Genomic DNA, 21,796 nt, shown 5'->3' on the forward strand with positions numbered 1-21,796 from the left:
ATCTCTAAGTCAGGGTTTGTAACATCACACTGGTAGTCTAACATTGGCCACAGGAGAATTCACATAACAGAAATAAGAAAATTACATGAATTAGGGCTTTTTTTTTTCTCTCCCAGACTGATTTACCAACATACCACACGGCCTTCACCAACATCTCAATTTGGACCAGCCACATTTCAAATGCTAAACAGTCAACGAAGACCAAGTATAAAAAAAGAATCAGACATCCAGAGTTAGTAATTTGTAATATTTGAAATGTTCAGTTTTCTAGAAATTATTATAAAGCATAGAAAGAAACAAATGGCCCATTCCCAGGAGAAATTAATGCATACTGTCCCCAAGGAATCACAGATATTGGACTTAACAAAGACTTTAAATCAACTGTTTTAAATATGCTGAAAGAGCTAAGAGAAACTACAGACAAAAAGCTCAAGGAAACTGGAAGAATGATGTCTTTGCAATAAAGAGAATGAAACTATAAAAAGGAAACAAATTAGAGAGCTGAAAATTATAACTAAAATGAAAAAATGTTGAAAAACTGCATCAGGCAGAAAAAATATGCTGATTGATCAGTTGAGAAAATCCAATCTGAAGAGCAGAAAGAATCGGGAAACATGAATAGAGCCAAAGGGACATCATCTGTGTACCCACAGATGAATAATGGGAAGGAGCGGAGACAGAAAGGGCTGGAAAGAAGAGCTGAAGAAGTTATGGCCCAAATCTCTTAGGTCCCAAATCTCTTACAAGACATATATCTATACAGCCAAGGAGCTGAACAAACTCCAAGAAGGATGAAGACAAAGGGAGCCACACAAACACACTATAAACAAACCACTGAAAGACACAGAGAATATTTAAAGGGGCAAGACAAACCCCTTTTCCCATACAAGAGATAATCAGTTCAAGATAATATCTGATTTCTCAGCAGGACACATGGAGGACAGAAGGCGTGGGGTAACATATTTTGCTGAAAGAATAAAACTCAACCAAGTTTCATATGTCTGACAAAATTGTCTAATTACTCAGAAATTAAGGAGATAAACAAAAGCTGCTAGTAGCCTAGCCCTACAAGAAACACTAGGGGGAGTCCTTCAGGCAAAAATGAAAGGTCCCTAGATAGTGACTCAAAGCCATAGAAAAGTAAAGAAAAACTGGTGAAGATATAACTACATAGGCACAGAAAAGTCCGTATTATCATGTTTTGGTATGTAACCCCTCCTTTTATTCCAATATGATCTAAAAGACAAATGCATAAAACAGTAATAAATTTGTTATCAGGCACACTATGTATAAGGATGTAATTTGTGAAAGCAGCCAACTGAAGGAAGGGAGAGGGCTATATAGAAGCAGAGCTGTTTGTTTTTTTTTTTTTTTGAGAGGGCATCTCTCATATTTATTGTTCAAATGGTTGTTAACAACAATAAAATTCTGTATAGGGGAGTCAATGCACAATCATTAATCAACCCCAAGCCTAATTCTCAACAGTCTCCAATCTTCTGAAGCATAACGAACAAGTTCCTACATAGTGAATAAGTTCTTACATGGTGAACAGTACAAGGGCAGTCATCACAGAAACTTTTGGTTTTGATCACGCATCATGAACTATAAACAATCAAGTCAGATATTATTCATTTGATTTTTATACTTGATTTATATGTGAATCCCACTTTTCTCCCTTATTATTATTTTTTTTAAATAAAATGCTGAGAAGCAGAATTTTGTATACTAAAAAGGTTAATTTGGGATTGTTGTAAATTTAAGAGATTAACTGCAATCCCCAGGTAACCACTAAGAAAATAACTAAAAACATATATACAGAAAAGGAAATGAGAATCAAAAAAAAAAATTGCAAAAGATGGCAGTAATGGAGGAATTGAGAGAGAAAAAGGATATGAGATAGAGAAAACAGAGCAAAGTGACAAAGTGAATCTTTTCTTATCAGTAACTATTTTAACCATAAATTGATTAAACTCTCCAATATCAGAGACTGCAAAAATAGATAAAATACATGATCAAACTCTATGTTCTCTATGAGATTCACTTTAGATCAAAGACAAAAATAGCTTGAAAGTAAAAAGACAGAAAAATATACCCCAAGACAATAGTATCTAAAAGAGCTGAAGTGGCTATACTATCAGTCAAAACAGATTTTAAGTAAAAAAGTATTACACGAGACCAAAAAAGGACATTATATATTGAAAAAAACTCAATCCATCAAAAAGATTTAACAATTATAAACACATGCACACCAAAAACATATCTAAAATATGTAAATAGACAGTTCTACAATAATAGCTGGAAACATTATTTACACCACTCTCAATAATGGGTAGAACAACTAGATAGATGATCTACAAGGAAACAGAACCTGACTAACACTATAGCCAGCTAGATAAAACAGACATATACAGAATATTCCATACAAAACAGTAGAATACATATTCTCAAGTGAACATGGAACATTCTCCAGGATAAACCATGTGTTAGGAAACAAAACAAGTCTTAATAAATGCTAAAATACTGAAATTATATTAATATCTCTGGTCACAATGGGATAAAATGAGAAATACTCATAAAATCAGTAAATTAAAAGATGTGAAAATTAATACATTCATAAACAATCAGTGGGTAAAGAAAAAAAATCACTGGGAAATACTTTAAAACAAATGAAAACAAAAATACAACATACCAAACCTTATAGAATATAGTGAAGGCAGTGTTCACAGAGAAATTTCAAGCTGTAAATAGTAGAATAGAAAAGAAGAAAGATCTGAAATCAATAACCTACCTTTAAATAAACAGCAAAGGAAGAACAGACTAATTTCAAAGCCAAAAGAAAGAAGAAAATAAGATTAGAGTGGAGCTTAAAAAAAGAAAAAAGAAAAAATTTCAAAAGTTCAAGTTGGTTCTTTGAAAGGATCAACAAGGCTAACAAAGCTTCAGCAAGACTGACTAATCAAAAAATGAGAAGACTCAAATTACTAAAATCTGACGTGAAAGTAGGGACATTACTATCAACTTCACTGAAATGAAAGGATTACATTAACTATGAACAACTATGAACAACTGCACACCAACAAATTAGATAACCTAGAAACACATCAACTACCAAAACTGATCCAAGAAGGGTGTACGCACGATGGTGGAAGAGGTCAGCGCGGTCACCTGTGATCGCCTCCCACGCACACACGGGGCGAGCACCTGCAAGTCACGCAGCTCACTCTGGAAGGACCTCAAGGCCAGCAGAGCAGACCTGCCACAGCCCAGGACAAAGGGAAGGCCACACCGAGAAGGGTGGAAGGGGCGAGACAGGACTGATCAGGATCCGACCCTCCCCCGCCCCAGCCCATAAATGGGAGGAAGCGAGGTGAGGAGGGGTAAGGAATAAAGCCCTGCACCCAGCATGACGCCTGACCTTGGGGATATGCAACAGAAACCTGAGCTTCCTTGACATCTGGCTTTGAAAATCAGCAGCACTTAACTCCCGGAGAGCTGGGGGGCTGTGGGAAGCTAAGTCTCTGCCCTTAGAGGGTAGGTGTGTTGTGTGGATAAGAGACCCAAAAGTGAAGCATCAGTTTGAAAAGTGCTTTCGTTATACATGTAGGAGAATTAGTGATCGACACTGGATGTATGCCAGAGAGGTGGGTACCTGTGGGAGCTCTCTCAAGGAAGGGATGGCAGATGCCAATTTTCTTCCCAACCTTCAGCTTTGCTGGCTGAACACTTGGGGGAGCCAGTTCTGACCCTCTGCATCTACAGCACACTTGTAATAGTCTGGTCAGGCATTGCTGACGGCCAGGCAGAGGGCTGACCTTACCATCAGTCTGTTCACAGTAGTAGTGGCTCAGCCACACAGCGGGGCACATGCAGCCCTCGGGGGGATGCCCCTGGCATGTCTGGTTCTGGTGACCAGGAGGTATTGTGCTTCTGGGAACCACAGGATGCCTACCAAAGAAGGCAATTGCTTTCAAGACCAGGAAACATAGATGACCTACTTAATACACAGAAACAAACACAGCCAGACAAAATGAGGCAGAGGAATATGTTCCAAATGAAAGAACAAAACAAAACATGAGAGAATTTGGAATACAAATTGAGATAAGCAATCTGTCTGATAAAGAGTTCAAAGTAATGGTCACAATATACTCCTGGACTGGAGAGAAGAGTGGCTGACCTCAGGGAAGATTTCAAAGAGATAGAAAAAAATAAAAAGAACCAATCAGAGCTAAAGAATACAATAATCGAAAGGGAAAATACTAAAAGGAATCGACAGAATAATAGAGGGTGCAGAGCAGATCAGCGATCTGGAAGGTTATTGGAAAGCAACCAAGCTGATAGTAGAAAAAAAAAAGAATTAAAAAAAAAAACAAGAAGATGCTGAGAGATCTCTGTGCCTTCAAGTGAAACAACATTCACATAATAGGGGTCCCAGAGGAGAAGAAAAAGAGAAAGGGGCAGAAAACTTACTTGAAGAAATAATAGCTGAAAACTTGCCTAACCTGGGGAAGGAAGCAAATACCCAAGTCCAGGAAGCACAGAGAGTCCCAAACAAGATGAGCCCCAGTATATTTCACACCAAGACAATTATTAATTGCAATGGCATGAATTAAAGAGAGATTCTCAAAAGCAACAAGAAAAGCTAAGTTACATACAAGAGAAATCCCTACAGTATAGATGACCCTCTGAAGCCTGACTAAAGCCGATTTGGTTAAGTAGCCATTTTAAAGGACAAACTGCTGGGCTGCATTCCAAGGGAGGGGAAGTGGGACTACCCCGCCTGCCTCAACCTGCAGGCTCAGACAGAAGGACTGCAAGATGCTCACCAAGTCCATCAAAACTCAAGCAGCAGCAGTTCTGTGTTTATCAACTTACCTGGATGCACCCTTTTCACCATTACCTGATAAAAAGCTAGCTTAACAGGCACAGGGGGACAACTTGGTGGAGCAACTGCCCGAATGTTCTCCACTGTTCCATGTTGTCTACTGCTCTGTAAGTAACCCCTTAATAAAACTCATTTACTCACAAGCTGTGTTTGTCCAAGTTCTTTTTGGCCTGTCAGTTCCCTTACAACTTGGGGGGAAGGCATTTCTTTTACATCTCTCTGGAAAATTCATGTAACAGTCCCATAAGGCAATCAGCTGATTTTTCAATAGAAACTTTACAGACCAGGAAGGAGTGGCATGATATATTCAAAGTGCTGAGAGGAAAAAAACCTAAAAGCAAAAATATTCTACCCTGTAAGGTTATCATTCAAAGTTGAAGGAGAGAGAAAAGAGTTTACTACACAAAAGTTAAAGGAATTTACACCACTAAACCAGCCTTACAAGAAATGATAAAAGGACTTCCTCATCAGGAAGAAAAGGCTGTAACTAGAAAAAAGAAAATATTAAAAATAAATAAATATATATTTTAAAAAAACATACAGGTAAAAACAAACATATAGTAAAGGTAGCAGACCATTTATAAAGCTAGTATGAAATTCAAAAGACAAAGATGCTGTTGATGTTTTGACAGGGATTGCACTGAATCTGTAGGCTGCTTTGGGTAGTGTGGACATTTTAACCAAGAGCTCTTCCTACCCATGAACACAATATGTCTTTCCATTTAGTCATGTCACCTTTGGTCTCCTTCATCAAGGTCTTAAGGTTTTCAGTGTATGGGTCTTTTCACCTCCTTGGTTAAATTTATTCCTATTTTAATGTAGTTGTAAATGGGATTTTTTTCTTAATTTCTCTTTCTGATACTTTATTATTAGTGTATAGAAATGCAATGGATTTCTGTGTATTAATTTTGCATCCTGCAACCTTACTGAATTCACTTATTCTAACAGTGTTTTGGTGTAGTCTTTGGGGCTTTCCACATATGCTATCATGTCATCTGCAAACTTGTTCCTTACCAGTTTGGATATCCTGTATTTCTTTTTCTTATCTGATTGCTGTGGCTAGGACTTCCAGTATATGTAGAATAAAAGAGGTAAGAATGGACATCCCTGTATTGTTCCTGATCTTGGAGGAAATGTTTCCAGCTTTCCATCATTGAGTCTGATGTTAGCTGGGGGTGTGTCATATGGCCTTCATTGTGTTTAGGTGGTTTCCTCTATACTTTGTTGAGAGTTTTTGTCACAAATGAATATTTAATTTTGTCAAGTGCTTTTCCAGCACATAATGATAAGATCATATGGTTTTTATCCATTTGTTAATGTAATGTGGAAGAGTTTGGCAATTCCCTAATAAGTTAAACATAGAATTACTTTATGAAGCAGCCAGCAATTTGATATTTAAGTACACACCAAAAAAATTGAAGTAAGCACTCAAATACCTGTATGTGAACGTCCACAGCAGCACCAGTGTACTGCACAGTCAAAAGGAACTAACAACTTAATGCCCACCGATGAGTGAACAGATAAACCAAATGTGTTATAGACACACACTGGAAAGTTATTCATCCATAAAAAGGAATAAAGTTCTGATCCATGCTACAACTTGGATGAACCTCAAAAGCATGCTGTGTGAAAGAAGCCAGACACAAAAAGTCGCACATTGTGTGATTCCATTTCTATGAAATAGCCAGAACGGGCAAGTCCATAGAGATGACTCATTGCTAGGGGCTGGGTAGTGATTGCTTAATAGTCCCAGGTTTTCTTTTGGGGTGATGAAATGTTTGCAACTTGACAGAGATAGTAGTTATACAACATTAGTACACTGAATTATCCACTTGCAAATAGTTAATTGTATATTATATGAATTTCACCTCAATTTGTAAAAAAAGTAACCAGGACTTTTGAAACCCTGTTATTACTTGCTATTTATAATTTGTGAATTATTCTCATCTTATTTGCCAGTGTTTAAATAATAAACATATTCCTAAAGCCAGGTACATAAAAATCATTGTTTACCTCATAGTAATGGCTTTACCTGAAAGAAACCAATAATAATTTTAACTGAATTTAAAGTAAAAAGAAAATAAGAAAAAGTAAAAATACTAGGGGGGCAGCAGAACAATGCAGTGGAAGGAAGTGGGGCATCAGGGCCGGTGAGATGCGCGTCCTGGCTTCCTCCTGGATGAGCCATATGGTTTTGAGTGGCCTCCTTCCCAGACCTCACCTTTCCCTTCGAAGACACAAGGGTAATACGGTGCCAAGAATCAAATGAGATACGGTTTATTTGGGTAAAGTACCCATCACAGTGCTTGGCACAGAGTAAGCCAAAATATAAACATAAAAAAAAAGTACTATGGCTTCAAATTGCTCTGTATCCAGTGACAGACCAGCACACCACTCGTCACTACACAGTAAGAAAGAAAACCTATTAAGAAGCAAAGGTGTCTATATATTATGACAAAAGATGTTCAGTCTACCCTGGCATGTATCACAATGAACTCTCACCTTTAAATTAGTCTCTTAGCAGTAATTAGTATTGTTTATTGATTAAGATTTGTGAGAATTACAGATATGCCCTATGTGGTTTAGTATTGGAAAGACAACTTTCTTCCTAAGAAAGGATACAGCACACTATTACGGGCATCAGTGAAAAAAAAAACTGCAGTGTGAAAATTTCATCTGTAGCTTTTCACAGTTGGGAAAAAAAAATCTCTTCAAAGAAATAAAGTATTTAAGATCAGAGATTTTTATTCTCAATATTTTGAAGGCACATTCTTAAAATTTCTATTTCTCAAGGTATTATACTATCATAAACTGCAGATTTTTTAAAGCAAAATGAAACCTAAAAACCAAGAACCAAGGTATATAAACCAGACAGGAACTACTGAGAGACATGGTTAACTGGATAAACTAACAAAGCATTGAGAGGATTTATTACTTCGCTGGAAAATGTTAAAAGAAGTAAACTGAGCTTAAAATACATACCACTATCTTAAGGAGAAAAAGGAAAGATGCCAATATACCTTACAGACATATATTATTTATCACTTTGTTCTCATGCTATGTACTGTTGAGAGAGAATTTTCCAGAGGGTTCCAGGTTTCTGAACATTTTGCAACAAGAGAAAATAATGACCTTTGTTTCAAACCACTTTTTCAAGGATGTCTATAACCAACGGCCTTGGAACACATATAGTACCTTCCATAAATGAAAGTACAGACATGCTTACTGTCCATTTTAAGATTCCCTACACTCGGAGTTTCTTTCCTCCAGCACAGCCCACTGCACATGATGGTACTTGGCCTTCTCCATGTCTGTCTGTAAGAATTGGGGCTCAGGGAACAGGTGCAGGAAACGGTTGATATGCAGCTATTGTTACAATCTTTGTGTCTTCTCCCACCATTTGTGAAATTGTGGCAGCTACGTTCTTAGCTTGCATGTAAGGCAAAGTCTCAGACCCTCCACAGTTCTTAACATGGACCAGATACTGTGGTAGTGCTGGCAGGCCAAAGGATAAAGGCTAAAAATCTCACACCCTAAGATCCCATAGTCATCTGCTACCACCGCTGTTACCATCTATCCATTATGCACATGACCACATAACTTCACATATAACATGAAACTGTTATTTTCAAACTTCAATCGAGGAATGCATGTGGAAGTGAAAATAATTTTTTCAAGTATACAGTATAACATTATTAATATCAACAGCTCCCACATCATGTTTCTTCCCTGCCTGAGCTGCTCCCAAGAGGATTACTTTTAATCATTTCAATACTGGGCCATATATAAGATGTTGCCTACATAATTCTAAATTACATGCTGATATTCTGAGTTCTTTATTTATTAATCTACTGAATCCCTGCAAATGAGTATTTGGCTCATTTATGCTAATTCCTACTTACCCTCTTATGTTTTTCCCCATTAAAAAAATTGAGGTATAATTTGCATGCAGTAAAATACACCTTATAGTGCATAGTTCTGCAAAATTTGACAAACTCAGTCATGGCAGCACCACCACAATCAAGACAGAACATGTCCGTCAACCCAAAAATATTTCCCATCCCTTTGTAACTAATACCTCCCTGGCTCCCAGCAATCGGTTTTCTGTACTTACAGATTTGTCTTTTCCAGAATGTCATATGAAAGGAATCATACAGTAGGGCTTCTTTCACTTAGCATGATGCATGCTGCTGAGTATGTCAGCAGTTTATTCCTTCTTTGCTGCCGAGTAACATCCCACGGCATGACTACAGCATGGTTTGTTTATACAACCACACACTGATGGACATTAGTTTTTTCCAGTTTTTGAAAATTAGAATAAAGCTACTATAGACATGAATATATACATGTTTTTGCATGTACCAGCTATTATAAACATGTATAAACATTTTGAGAGGACTTATGTTTTTATTTCAATGGCATAAATACCTGGTAGTGGTTAATAACAAGGTTTACACAGTTTGTGTAAGTTTACAAGAAACTGCCAAACTGCCAATGGCTCTTACCACTTGGATTTCCTCCAGCAACGTATCAAACTACAGTTTTCATCTGTGTATCATCATAAATATCTTGCACATATTTTGCTAATTACATCAAAAACCATTTATGTTGTTTGGTACTATTATAGATGCAACTTTGAAAATTTTTTTGAAATTGGCAGTTGTTCATTGGAAGAAATGTAATCGATTATTGTATACTGATTAATATAAAGCAATCATTAGTTATGATAACATTTGATAGGTTCTTTGATATTTTTTTCATAGATAATCACATTGAGAATAGAGGAATGTTTTCCCTCTAATCAGACTTTTGTTTCTTTTTTCTTGCCTTTTCGTACTGGTTATAGTAAAAAAATGTAACACTGTATGATTTTAATTCATTTAAATTTGTAATGGATTAACATCCAGAATATGATCTATTTTGGTTCATTTTTCATCTACACATGAAAAAATGATGTATTCACCTGCTATTGGGTGGTATGTTCTACAGATGCCAGTTAGGTCGCGATGGTTGAGGGTTGTTCACGTCTTCTGTATCCTTACTGATTTCCTACTTGTATTAATTACTGAAAGAAGAGTGTCAAAGTTTCTAAATACAGTTGGTGATTTGTCTAGTTCTCTTTTTCTTTCTCCATGTTTTTACTTCATGTATTTTTAAGCTGTGTTGTTGGGATACAGACATTTAGAAGTTTGTTGTCTTGTTGGTGAACTGACCTCCATGTGTTTCTCTCAGGGAGGGCTGAGGAAGAAATGCACAACTGCCCGTTTCCCTTGGCTTTAGTTTGCTATTCAACCGCCGTCTTAAACTACACACTAAGCTTACTGAAAAAGGAAGATGAAATGTGCTCCTTTAAATCTGCTTTTTAAAAAGGCAGGTGATGCTGGTTAGGTCAAATTTATCTCTCTTCTGATTAACATCTAAGTTTTTTTTATAGTTGAAGGTACCTTTTTCAAATAGTTTTTCTCTGAAAGTAACTACATTGGGTTTCTCCTTGCATGCATTTTAATGTTTTTCTTGACTTTCTTTCAATATTTGATGTATACCTGTTAAGTTTTTAAGATCTAATTTGCATTTATGCCAGTCTATAACTAAGTATTTACCAAAATGGTTTACATGGATTTTCTGCCCTTAAAAACACAGTCCCCCAGTTGCTTCTCTCTACTGAGATCCACTCAACAAAGACATAAAATGGAAGCAAAATATTATTTACAGCTTACCCACATGCACTATACACTTGTGCTCATTTCAGATGAAAGGTCCAAAGGATCACATGGAAATTACTAACCAGCTGCAATGAAAAGGATCTACTTTCGGACTGAGGGTGACTGGAGGAGTGCAATGAGTCAGAGGCAAAGAGCATCCAGACACAGTCACGGCTGCTAAAGAAAACATCAACCTTCTCAAAAGATGTGGGAACAGCCTGTAATTTTAAAAAAATGATCCTTCACAATTGCTGAAAAAGCCTTTAGTTCTCTTCTTCTGGATTCCCTATCAAATAATTTATCAATAGTTCTTAACCTTTCCTACATCCAAAACACCATTCTTAACCTCTTTAACCTAATGATCAGACCCCCTACTTTACAAGGAAGAGGCCACGACTGTACTTCATCAGCTTCCCTGTGCTCAACCTCTTAAGTTTTTTCTTCAGATAAGGTCTTCACTTGTGTCACTGGGTTCCCATTTGCCTCTTTCTGTTCCCCACCGAGCACACTTTAGCGTCCACCTCATAACGTCAATATGCCCACTTACTTTTACAACATTTTTCAGCACCCACGAAGTGCAACTCACTTAATTACTATTAGACAGAAAGTTAAATAAAAATACAGTCTTCCTTTCAGGAAAGTCTCAAACTAATGGGAAAGATGAATACAAACCAACTGCTTCTTTTAAGCTGTCTCTTAGTGTTTGTGCACTAATGCCACCATTATCTTAAGCTTGAAATTCTAATAATCTTATACACTTGCTCCTTTTTATTCATGCACTCTGTCTTCCTAACTCCCAGTTCCCCACTCAAGGCCTAATTCAAACAGCATGTCTTCCAGAAAGTGTTCCTTGGCCTCCTCATCTATATGGTTCTCCCCCTTCAGAAGAGCCACGACACTATGTGCATGTATCTCGTGACATTTAATTTATGTTTCCCTCCAGACTCTGGTTCTATATAGAAGCAGGATTTATATCGGATTCTTCTTTGCATCCCCAAATAGCACCGCGAGCCAATGTCCTACCCAGAGTATTGAAAACTGTCACATTTGAACTGAACTTTGGACACAGTAGAAGCAAAAGAGTTTTTCTAGAGTAACCATTTTCTTCAAGAAAAAAAGATAAAGGCTACATAATAATTTAGATGTTCCAGCTCAAAAAAATACATTGTTCTTCTTAAGCTAAGGAAGAAGATCCTCTTAATCTCCTTCAAAATCCAAGTCAACTCAAAAGCACACTATAGACAGTAGTCTTTGCAATGTCACATTATTTTTTAAAGCATATTTAAAAGATAGAGTCTTAAATATTCAGGTTCACATTTGGGAATTTCTTTATCTAAACTGTTTACAAGACAAAAGGTATTTTGACAAACTATTTGATCTGATGAAATATTATTACAAGTGTATTTGTAACAGCAACAATTGATGCCTATCAGAACATTTAGCCAGCATACACTACATTATCTTCTGCTTTAATCTATATGCAGCATAGAAAACAATTTCACAAAATGAAATATGTCATTAATTTTCAGCTTCATTAATAAGCTTCAATGCATTCCTCTAAAAATTCATTTTCTTAAATGTCTTCAATTGAGATAGTAAAACAAAATGAGAGAAAAAAGGTTTCCAAGTTCCCTTCATTACCAAGAAAAATAAAAATGCAGCCTAGCAGACAGAAGAGCTAGAATTTCCAAGGCATCTAAACCAAAAAAGTCAAGGCATTAGCTTAATTCACCTGGAAGAAAGGACAGCTGGTGGAGGCCTGACAAGTGGTACACAGCACTGCTGCAAGAATGCTGAATGAACAGAGAGGAATGCTGAATGAACATTACTGAGGTTGCACAGCAGAATCTGACCTACCTGGCTTATGCTTTCTGAAGAGACCCTGTATGACTGCAACTTCTGCTTCAGCAGCTCTGGATCACTGTGGCGGAATGGGCACCCTGACAACAAAACAACAAGCCAGGTTACATGAAATAACCACAAGGTTATTTACCAGGACTGAGTACAATACCACACTTGGGAGACTGTCTAAGCTCCCTTTAACTGTCTAACAGCTTATTAATAAAAAAGTTAATTGCCCATGGGTGCAACTGCTTTCCTCTCTTTATCTAAACGACGACTTACTGTACAGTCATCAGGGCACAACAGGCTCAAGAGTGATATAAAACGTCACGGCACTCTCAGGCTCAGCTGCCGTTCCCTGAGAAGGGGAAAGAGTTTTAATCATGCCACTTGCTAACAAGCAGAGCTAACAATCACAAGCTATAAAATAGTTTACCTAAAAACTTTAAACAATCTCACATTTTTTATAGTTAAAAATGTATATTTTTTCTAGTTAAAAAATGTACATTAAAGGCACATGAAAGAAGAAAGATGATGTAAACAAAAAGAAAAATGTGAAAACTCTAAGAAATATAAAAACACACCATTTTCAGATGTAAACTTTATGACTATTTCCCATAGAGCAGAATCCACATAAATTTAGAAGAATCATAGATGGGAGTAAGATAGACAAACAGGAAACTGTTTTGTAGAAAAACAACTTAACAGTAGATACATGTCATCTCCATATTATTTCATGAGAAAATTAAGATGGACTATTACAAATCTTTGCATAAATGAGAACAAAGAATTGAAATGTAAAGCTCAATTATACTAAAATCTAGAATTTAGATATTTTAATAGTTAACTACAACAACAAGTCAAAATACTTATTTTCAAATTTAATACAGGAAGCCAGATTACTTTTTCAGTCATAAAGATGACAGATCTGTCAGTTAGTAAGAAACAAATGTACATTTGAATGAAGTCAATAAAATGTATGTTGGAACAAAAATAATGTCAAAGAGCCTAGATGACAAACCAATGTGTTTACAAAAATCTTAATAAAAATAACCATGATAATATTATGTACTCTTACAAATTATGAAATCTTAGTATATACTTTATTCAGGTCAAAACTGTAATAATTTTTAACTACAAGGAAATATATTGAAAAAAAATACATATATAGCACACGGTTAAGAGTTTGGAGCTATACTACCTAGGTTTGAATCTCAGTTTACCACTGACAACTTGGAAGACCTTTAGCAAATTTCTTGTCTCAGCTTCACTTTCTGTCAAGTGTGGGAAATAATCACTCACAGAGCTCTTGTGAGATGTAGTATGAAGCTCGTACATGCTCCTGGCACACAGTAATAAGCACTCAACATTGTTAGCTATTATTATTATTCTCAAAAACATCTGATAATGAAATTGCAAAGGATCCCAATGAGAAAGAAATGAGGCTGCGCAGGGAATTCTTGGTAAGCCAAGAATTAAGACCAATTACTAAAGGAGCGAGAAAAAGAGACCAGTTACTTGAATTATCCAAATTACATTTGAATTAATGGCTATACCTGAATGACAAAGGTCAGACAGGGCAAAGCTGGAGAGTACCAAAGTACCCAGGAGCAAAAAAAGCCTTTTAAAGCTACCTTCACAGTTAGAAGAAAAAAGAAGAAACAGACTAGTGCTAAGAGAAGCTGCTGTTATTTTAACAGATGACAGAAAGAAAACAGAACTCAGCAGCTCCTGCTTTGCTTCTATGTCCCACAGCAAAGAGAGGCTAACGAAGTAACTATCAAGTGAATGCCTATGCAGTGAAGTGTTCGAAAGAGATTCCCAACATACATTTGTGGAAGAGATGGATAAACACAGTCTAGAATATAGTCATATCTACACAGACTCATAACTGGTGAACAACCATTCCAGGCAATGCTGGTTCATGAAATGATGTCAATCTAGGGGACTAAATAGTTTTGCAAGTTAACACAAAACTAAAAAGCACAGGCTTCCAGTCTGGCACTTAAGGAGCTTAGAAGTTGCTACTCCATTCTAACATGTAAAAAGCTGAACAAACTGAAAAATCAACAGTTTTTAAATCTTTCAGAGAAATAAGGTCACAGAGCAATGCCCCCACCCAAAATTGGAGAGAGAGGCAGATACAAAGAGTAAGAATATACTACGCAGAAATTCCTGTAGGAACCAGTGCTGGGGTAGGAAAACCTAACCTGCAGTTGACAAATTCCTTGAGGCTCAGTGTGGACAAGTCTGGGAGTTGAAAACCCTAAAGGGACCCAGTCACGGTGGGGCCCCGCACTGTAAGCTGAACCTCCAGGAGCCCCACTGGGTGCTCACAGTGAGTAACAGAGCAAACCCCCCATGCTTCCGGGAGGGGAAAGGTAACCACTCTGTGAATACTCCAGAGCAATATGTTCTTCTTAACAAGGCTTGCCCCCGGAACAGACCATCCAACCAGAGCCTCAAGTGCTGGGGTCCTACCTAGAGGGAAGGGAAATACCCAGCTCCAGCCTCCTGCAGCCATCCTGCCCCCCCTAAAGACAAGGAAGAAACTGAGGATCCCACTGAGGTTCACAGCCCAGGGCCACAGGCTCACGGAAGACTGAGACCTACAGGATCACAGGAGCCCCCTGCTCACATTCAGCGCATTACCAAAGGCCCATTTACTGGTGTCCTTTTCACCCATGTATCACATCTACCTTTTAACAAAAAAGTACAGGTATATGAAAAGGCAAAATACACAGTTTGAAGAAAACTGAACAAGCACCAGAACCCGAGCCAGATATGGCAGGAGTGTTAGAATTATCAGGCTGGGAATTTCAAACAACTATGATTAATGTGTTAAGGGCTCTAATGGAAAAAGCAGACAACATGCAAGAACAGATGGGTAATATAAGTGGAGAGTTGGAAATTCTGAGAAAGAATCAAAAATAATTGCAGAGATAAAAACACTAACAGTAGTGAAGAATGCCCTTGATGGGCTTATTAGCAGACAAAGCTAAAGAAATCTCTGAGTCAAAAGGAGATGTCAACAGGAACTTCCAAAACTGAAAAACAAAGAGAAAAAGGGCTGAAAAAAAAAACAAAAACAGAAATCCAAAAACTGTGAGACAACTATCAAAGGTGTAATTATCATATAATGGGAATACCAGAAGGAGAAGAAAGGAAAAAAAGCAATATTTGAAGCAATAATGACAAAGAACTTCCCCCAAATTTATGTCAGACACCAAACCACAGATGCAGGAACCTTAGAAAGCACCTACCTGGATGGACGGATGGGTGGAGATGGATGGATGGAGCAAGCTAGATATATCATATTCATAATTCAGAAATCAAGAATAAAGAAAAACTCTTCAAAGAAATCAGAGGGAAAAAACACCATATTTACAGAGGAGCAAAGATATCAATTATATCTAACTTATCATCAGAAACCATGCAAGCAAAAAGAGAGGACAGTGAAATATTTAGTGTTGAAAGAGGGGGAAAAAAATCCCACAAACCTAGAATTCTTTACCATGCAAAATTATTCCTCCAAAGAAAAAAAAGAAATAAAACTTATCAGACAAACAAAACTTGAGGTAATTTGTGGCCAGTAAACCTGCAAGGCAGGAAATGTTAAAAGTTCTTCAAAGAGAGGGGCAATTACATAGGACAGAAACTCAAGTCTACCTTAAAGATAAGAACAAAAACAGAGAATGGTGACAAGTAATATAAAAACCTCTATTTGTCTTATTCTTACATGATCTAACAGATGATAGTTCACAATAACAGTGGAAACAATGTATTCTATGTGGGTGCTTACATATGTATTTCTGTGTGTTTTTGTATTCCTATGACTAAATGAAATGAATGACAGAATCATTCAGCAATATTTCCTTATTTATAAGGTACTTGTACTACCCGTGATGTGGTGATTTGTAAGGGGCTTGGATTAGCTGTGAGTGTACAATAAAAGCTCTTAAAAAGTAGAACCACTTAAAAAAGTAACAAAGAAGTTTAACGGATTTGCTAAGAAAGGAGAAAAATGGAATCATATAAAATGCTCAGTTAATCTACAAAAGGCAAAAAAGGTGTGGGAGACAAAACAGAAACAAAAAATAAGGGCAACAAATAGAAAAAATGTAGTAACAAATACAGTAGCTATTAATCTAACTATATCGATAATCACTTTAAGCATCAGTGGTTCAATTACACCAATAGAAACAGATTGTCAGAGTGGGTCAAAAAGTAAGACCCAATTGCATGTTGTGTAAAAAGAAAGCTGCTTTAAATATAAAGACACAAACAGATAAAAGTACAGGGATGGAGAAAAGCGGGGGAGGAGTAAAGACACCATGGCAACACAAATCACAGAAAGTGAGAGTGGTTATCTTAGTTTCGGACAGAGCAAACATTAGGGCAAGAAAATCTATTAGGGATACTACAGAATACCAAGGGGGTGAACACTCCAAGGAGACGTAATGATCCGTAATGTGTATGCACCTAACAACACAGTATGAATATACATGAGGCAAAAGCTGACTGCCAAGAGAAACAGGGGAATTATTAGATACTGCAACACCCCTCCATTGGAAATGGACACATCCAGCAGGCAGAAAATCAGCAACAACACAGTTGAACTCAACAGCACCACCAATCAACTGTATGTAACTGATACCCATGAAAGGGCTACATCCTCCACCAGCCGATTCCACACTCTTCTCGGCTCACATGCAACACACCTTCTGGTACAGGATGCCAATAGTGGGCGAGGTTGTGGATGTGTGGGCAGCAAGAGGCCATGTGGGAAGTCTCTACTTCCTGCTCACTTATGCTGGGAACCTAAAACTGCCCTAAAAATAGAGCTTGCTCATTAAAAAAAAATAAGAGAGATTGATGTGTCTAATAAATAATATGAGCTGAGTGTCTGCTAAGTGTATTACTTTTTAACTGATAGAGCTTAAATTAAAAACAAAGTAAAACAAACAGAATGGCTGAAATAAGTAAGGTATGACTTACCAGGAATAAGAAATATAAAGTCCTATATTTAAGCTAATAAAAAGTCAACAAGAGTAAGCAAGGAAAGCTAGGACCTGGGAACTGACGGAAGAACGCCTGAAGGCTCAGTGTAAGTTAACTGCCTCATATGGCTGCTAAAAAAAGCTGTAGACTTTCTTAACAGAAGTATCCGGTCAATGGTTTTCAAAGTTTAGAAATCATAAAAATCATCCAGGGAGCTTGTACATAAATCTGATTTTAAAAGTCTGAGGGTGGAGCCTGAGAATCTGCATTTCTCAAAGGCACCTGATGCGACTGACACGGGTGATCAGAACCACCCACCGTGAATACTGTACTGCCCACCTTTTCACCAATTACATATGAATGCACAGGAATTTTTTTTAAAGCTCTGGACACATGAAGCATCTCTCTTAAAATTCTGTTTGTAATGATTTCATCTTTAACAGCCTAAAAGTATGTGATCTTTTGAAAAAGAATTTTATTTATGATGTTAAGACAAAAAAAGTTTTGACACATACTATAGTAAGCTTTGGTAATCTAAGAAATTACTCATATGGACCATTAAATCATTCTCTGACATACCAGATAAATGAGGAACTTCTCAAGGTGTGCTCAGATATTTTAGAAATAAGTTGTTGAACTCAGATATCTACAGAAAATAGTTTAACCTTTTTTGTTTTTTGACCTACAGCTTAGGTAAACTGACAGATGGTTGATACCATGACTTGTAAAACCCCTCACTTAATCTTTGTTAATCAGATGATGATAATGAGAATAAAACAAAAACAACTTTTCCTCGGTAGTCTTTTGAAAAATCAATGAATCAACTATTTTAAAATTTGGTATTGAATTTCAAAAGGCTTTGAAGAGCTTGTATCAGTCTCCTAAGACACTTGCAGAACACAAGGAAGACCAGAGCGGGTCGAAGGGGGGACCGAGAACTAAAGAGCCTGCTTCAGCACAAACTGAGGAGCAGCTGAAGGGATTTCGCTTGCTGACCCAGTTCAGCAACAAGACAAATCGCAAGAGTAATGGAGCTCTAGCTTGACCCTGATGACTGACATAAGCCACAAACTAGATCCTGCCAGTAACGCAAAAAGCCATTGCACAGTTTAAATGTTTTCTACTGAGCTGCTGGGTTCCTCGACTTTCCAAACATACCCAGTGGAAGCACTTACCATGATAATCTCCTTGGCTTGGTGGACTAGTTAGAATAATCTTCAGGCAACTGAAAGGTGTATAGTCTGTCCTCTTGCCCTCCTTTCCGAAGCTATGACGGATATTGTAGGAGTAGCCTTTGTCAAACTGATCGGAAGAAAAAGAAAGAAGAGACAATATGGCATTAGTGGTGTAATCAGTGTCAGCTAGAATCAAAGAGTACAAAGCGATATTTTTAAAAATAAATTCAGCATTCGTATAATATACTCCATTTGGGCCTTTTATGATATAAATCATTTTTTAAAGGTGCAAAGCTTACAAGAAACAAATTTCTCAGGTAGAGACAGCTGTTTATATTTACAATGTTTAAAGATGAAGATAATCCCTTCCTGAGAACAACTGATTTGCCCGTTTCTTGGTTTGAGTCCAAAGATTATACCAGATTAGCCTCTTCTCTACCTCCAAACCTAGTTCTCCCCGATTCCCACATCCTATTCTGAAATGCCCCTTAACATCATTCCCCTCTCCTACATGTTTTCACCATCCTACGGAAGCAGTCAGCAAATGCCTGATGAATGAATGAACCACTGCGATTGCCTCCTACCTGGAATTCCTGACTCCATATTTGTAAAGCAAGCTCATGGGACAGAAAGGACTTTGAAATGGGTGGGACAGGGAGGAAAAAAAAGGAATTGACATTTAATGAAAGGCTCAGTACAGTGGGATTAAGTTGTCCGATGCTTTATGGAAGGTAAGGAAGAAAATTAGAATTAAGATATAAGAAAATACTGTTATTTTTTTGGTGAGATTTCTAAATTTGAGGTTACAATTTACATATAGTTAAGTGCACAGATCTCAAGCCTACAGTCTGATCAGTTCTGAAAAATCACTGTACCTATGTAATCCGTACCCTATCAGGAGAGAGAACATTTTCACCAATCCAGAGCCCCTTGTGCCCCTTTTCACAGGCAACACTCTTCCCCTCCCTCCATACCCAGGAGCAACTACTGATCTGACTTTTGTTACCAAAGTTTAAGCTATTCTACAACTTTATATAAATGTTATCACACAATATAAAGTGTTTTGTGTCTGATTCTTTCATGTCTTTTTATATTGAGATTTACCCATGCCGTTCACTACACGTACCTGCAGTGTGTTCCTTTTATTGTTGTGTTCCACTGTATGAATATAACAAATAGTTTATCTAGTCCCCTACTGATGGACACATGGGCTTTTCTAGTTTGGGGCTGTTATCCATAAAGCTATCATGAACATTCTTACAGGTGACTTTTGTGGACGTTTACTTTCATTTCTCGCAGATAAATTTTACACAGAATTGCTACCAATGTTTTTCCAGAGTGGCTGTATGATTTTACACCCAACTAGCAATGCAGGAGAGTTCATTTTCCCCAAAATTTGGTTGTGCCCATTTTGTTCACTTTAGCCATTCCAGCGGGCAGGCAGCAGCATCTCATCTTGCATTTCCTTGATGACTGCTACTGTTGGGCACATTTCAAATGCATCTTGGCTGGTGAAATGCCTTATTTTGTCAAGTGTCTGTTCAAATCTTTTGCCATTTAAACATCCATTACGTTTACATATGAATTTTTTACATATTCTGGATTTAAACCTGTTGTTAGATACAGATCCTTCTCGCCTTACTATGGGGTTCTGTCCTGATAAACCCATCATAAAAAATTTATGTCAAAAACACATTTAATACACGTAACCTGAACATTATAGCTTAGACTACCCACATTAAATATATATGTTCAGAACACTTACATAAGCCTACATTGGGCAAGATCATCTAACACAAAGCCTATTTTACAATGAAGTGTTGAATATCTCGAAATTTACTGAATACTGTACTGCAAGTGAAAAACAGAATGGCTGTATGGGTGCAGAATGGTCGTTAAATATCGGTGGTTTAACCTTGTCATCGTGTGGCTGACTGGGAGCTGCAGCTCGCTGAAGCTACCCAACATCACAAGAGTGTCCTAATGAACATTAATAGCCCAGAAAAAGATCAAAATTCAAAATTTCAAGTACTGAGTACATCTCTACTGAATACATACCATTTTTGCACCATCATAAAGTTGAAAAATCCTAAGTCAAAACATTGTAAGGTCCGGGACTGCCTGTGTAGATGTTATGAATATTTTCTTACTGTCTGTGGATTGTCTATTTATTCTCTTGATATTATCTTCTGATAAAATGAGTTTTATAGAGTTTTTTTTATTAAGGTATTATTGATATACACTCTTATTAAGGTTTCACATGAAAAACAATGTGGTCACTACAATCACCCATATTATCGAGTCCCCCCCAAACCCCATTGCAGTCACTGTCCATCAGTGTAGTAAGATGCCACAAAGTCACTATTTGTCTTCTCTGTGCTACAGTCTTCCCCGTGATCCCCCCCACACCATGTATGTCAATCATAATACCCCTCAATCCCCTTCTCCCTCCCTCCCCACCGCCCTCCCCCACCCCTCACCTTTGGTAACTGCTAGTCCCTTCTTGGAGTTTGTGAGTCTGCTGTTTTGTTCCTTCAGTTTTGCTTTGTTGTTATGCTCCACAAAATAGGGAAATCGTTTGGTATTTGTCTTTCTCTGCCTGGCTTATTTCACTGAGCATAATATCCTCTGGGTCCATTCATGTTGTTGCAAATGGTAGGATTTGTTTCTTTCTTATGGCTGAATAGTATTCCATTCTGTATATGTAGCACATCTTCTTGATCCACTCATCTACTGATGGACACTTAGGTTGCTTGCATATCTTAGCTATTATAAATAGTGCTGTAATAAACATAGGGGTGCATATGTCTTTTTGAATCTAAGAACTTGTATTCTTTGGGTAAATTCCTAGTTGTAGAATTCCCATGTCAAATGGTATTTCTATTTTTAGTTTTTTGAGGAACCTCCATATTGCTGTCCACAATGGTTGAACTAGTTTACATTCCCACCAGCAATGTAGGATTTCTCCGCATCCTCGCCAGTATTTGTTGTTCTTAGTTTTTTCAATACTGGCCATCCTAACTAGTATGAGGTGATATCTCATTGTGGTTTTAATTTGCAGTTCCCTGATAATTAGCAATGTGGAGCATTTTTTCATGTGCCTGTTGGCCATCTGAATTTCTTCTTTGGAGAAGTGTCTGTTCATATCCTCTGCCCATTTTTTAATAGGGTTACTTGCTTTTTGGTTGTTGAGG

At 37.3% G+C, this 21,796-nt stretch overlaps 1 protein-coding gene across 2 annotated transcripts in view; it reads right to left on the bottom strand.

The window, feature by feature from the left end:
- PRIM2 (DNA primase subunit 2) overlaps positions 1-21,796 on the bottom strand; it is a 264,376-nt gene that overhangs the window by 21,701 nt on the left and 220,879 nt on the right. For both annotated transcript variants that reach the window (XM_036998378.2, XM_036998379.2), the window contains 2 exons: positions 18,603-18,729; positions 12,442-12,524 (listed from right to left, as the gene is read on the bottom strand). In XM_036998378.2, coding sequence (XP_036854273.2) covers positions 12,442-12,524; positions 18,603-18,729 — 210 coding nt within the window. The remainder of the gene's footprint in view (positions 1-12,441; positions 12,525-18,602; positions 18,730-21,796) is intronic.

This window comes from Manis javanica, chromosome 16 (genome assembly GCF_040802235.1).
Source record: "Manis javanica isolate MJ-LG chromosome 16, MJ_LKY, whole genome shotgun sequence".
Lineage (NCBI taxonomy): Eukaryota > Metazoa > Chordata > Mammalia > Pholidota > Manidae > Manis > Manis javanica.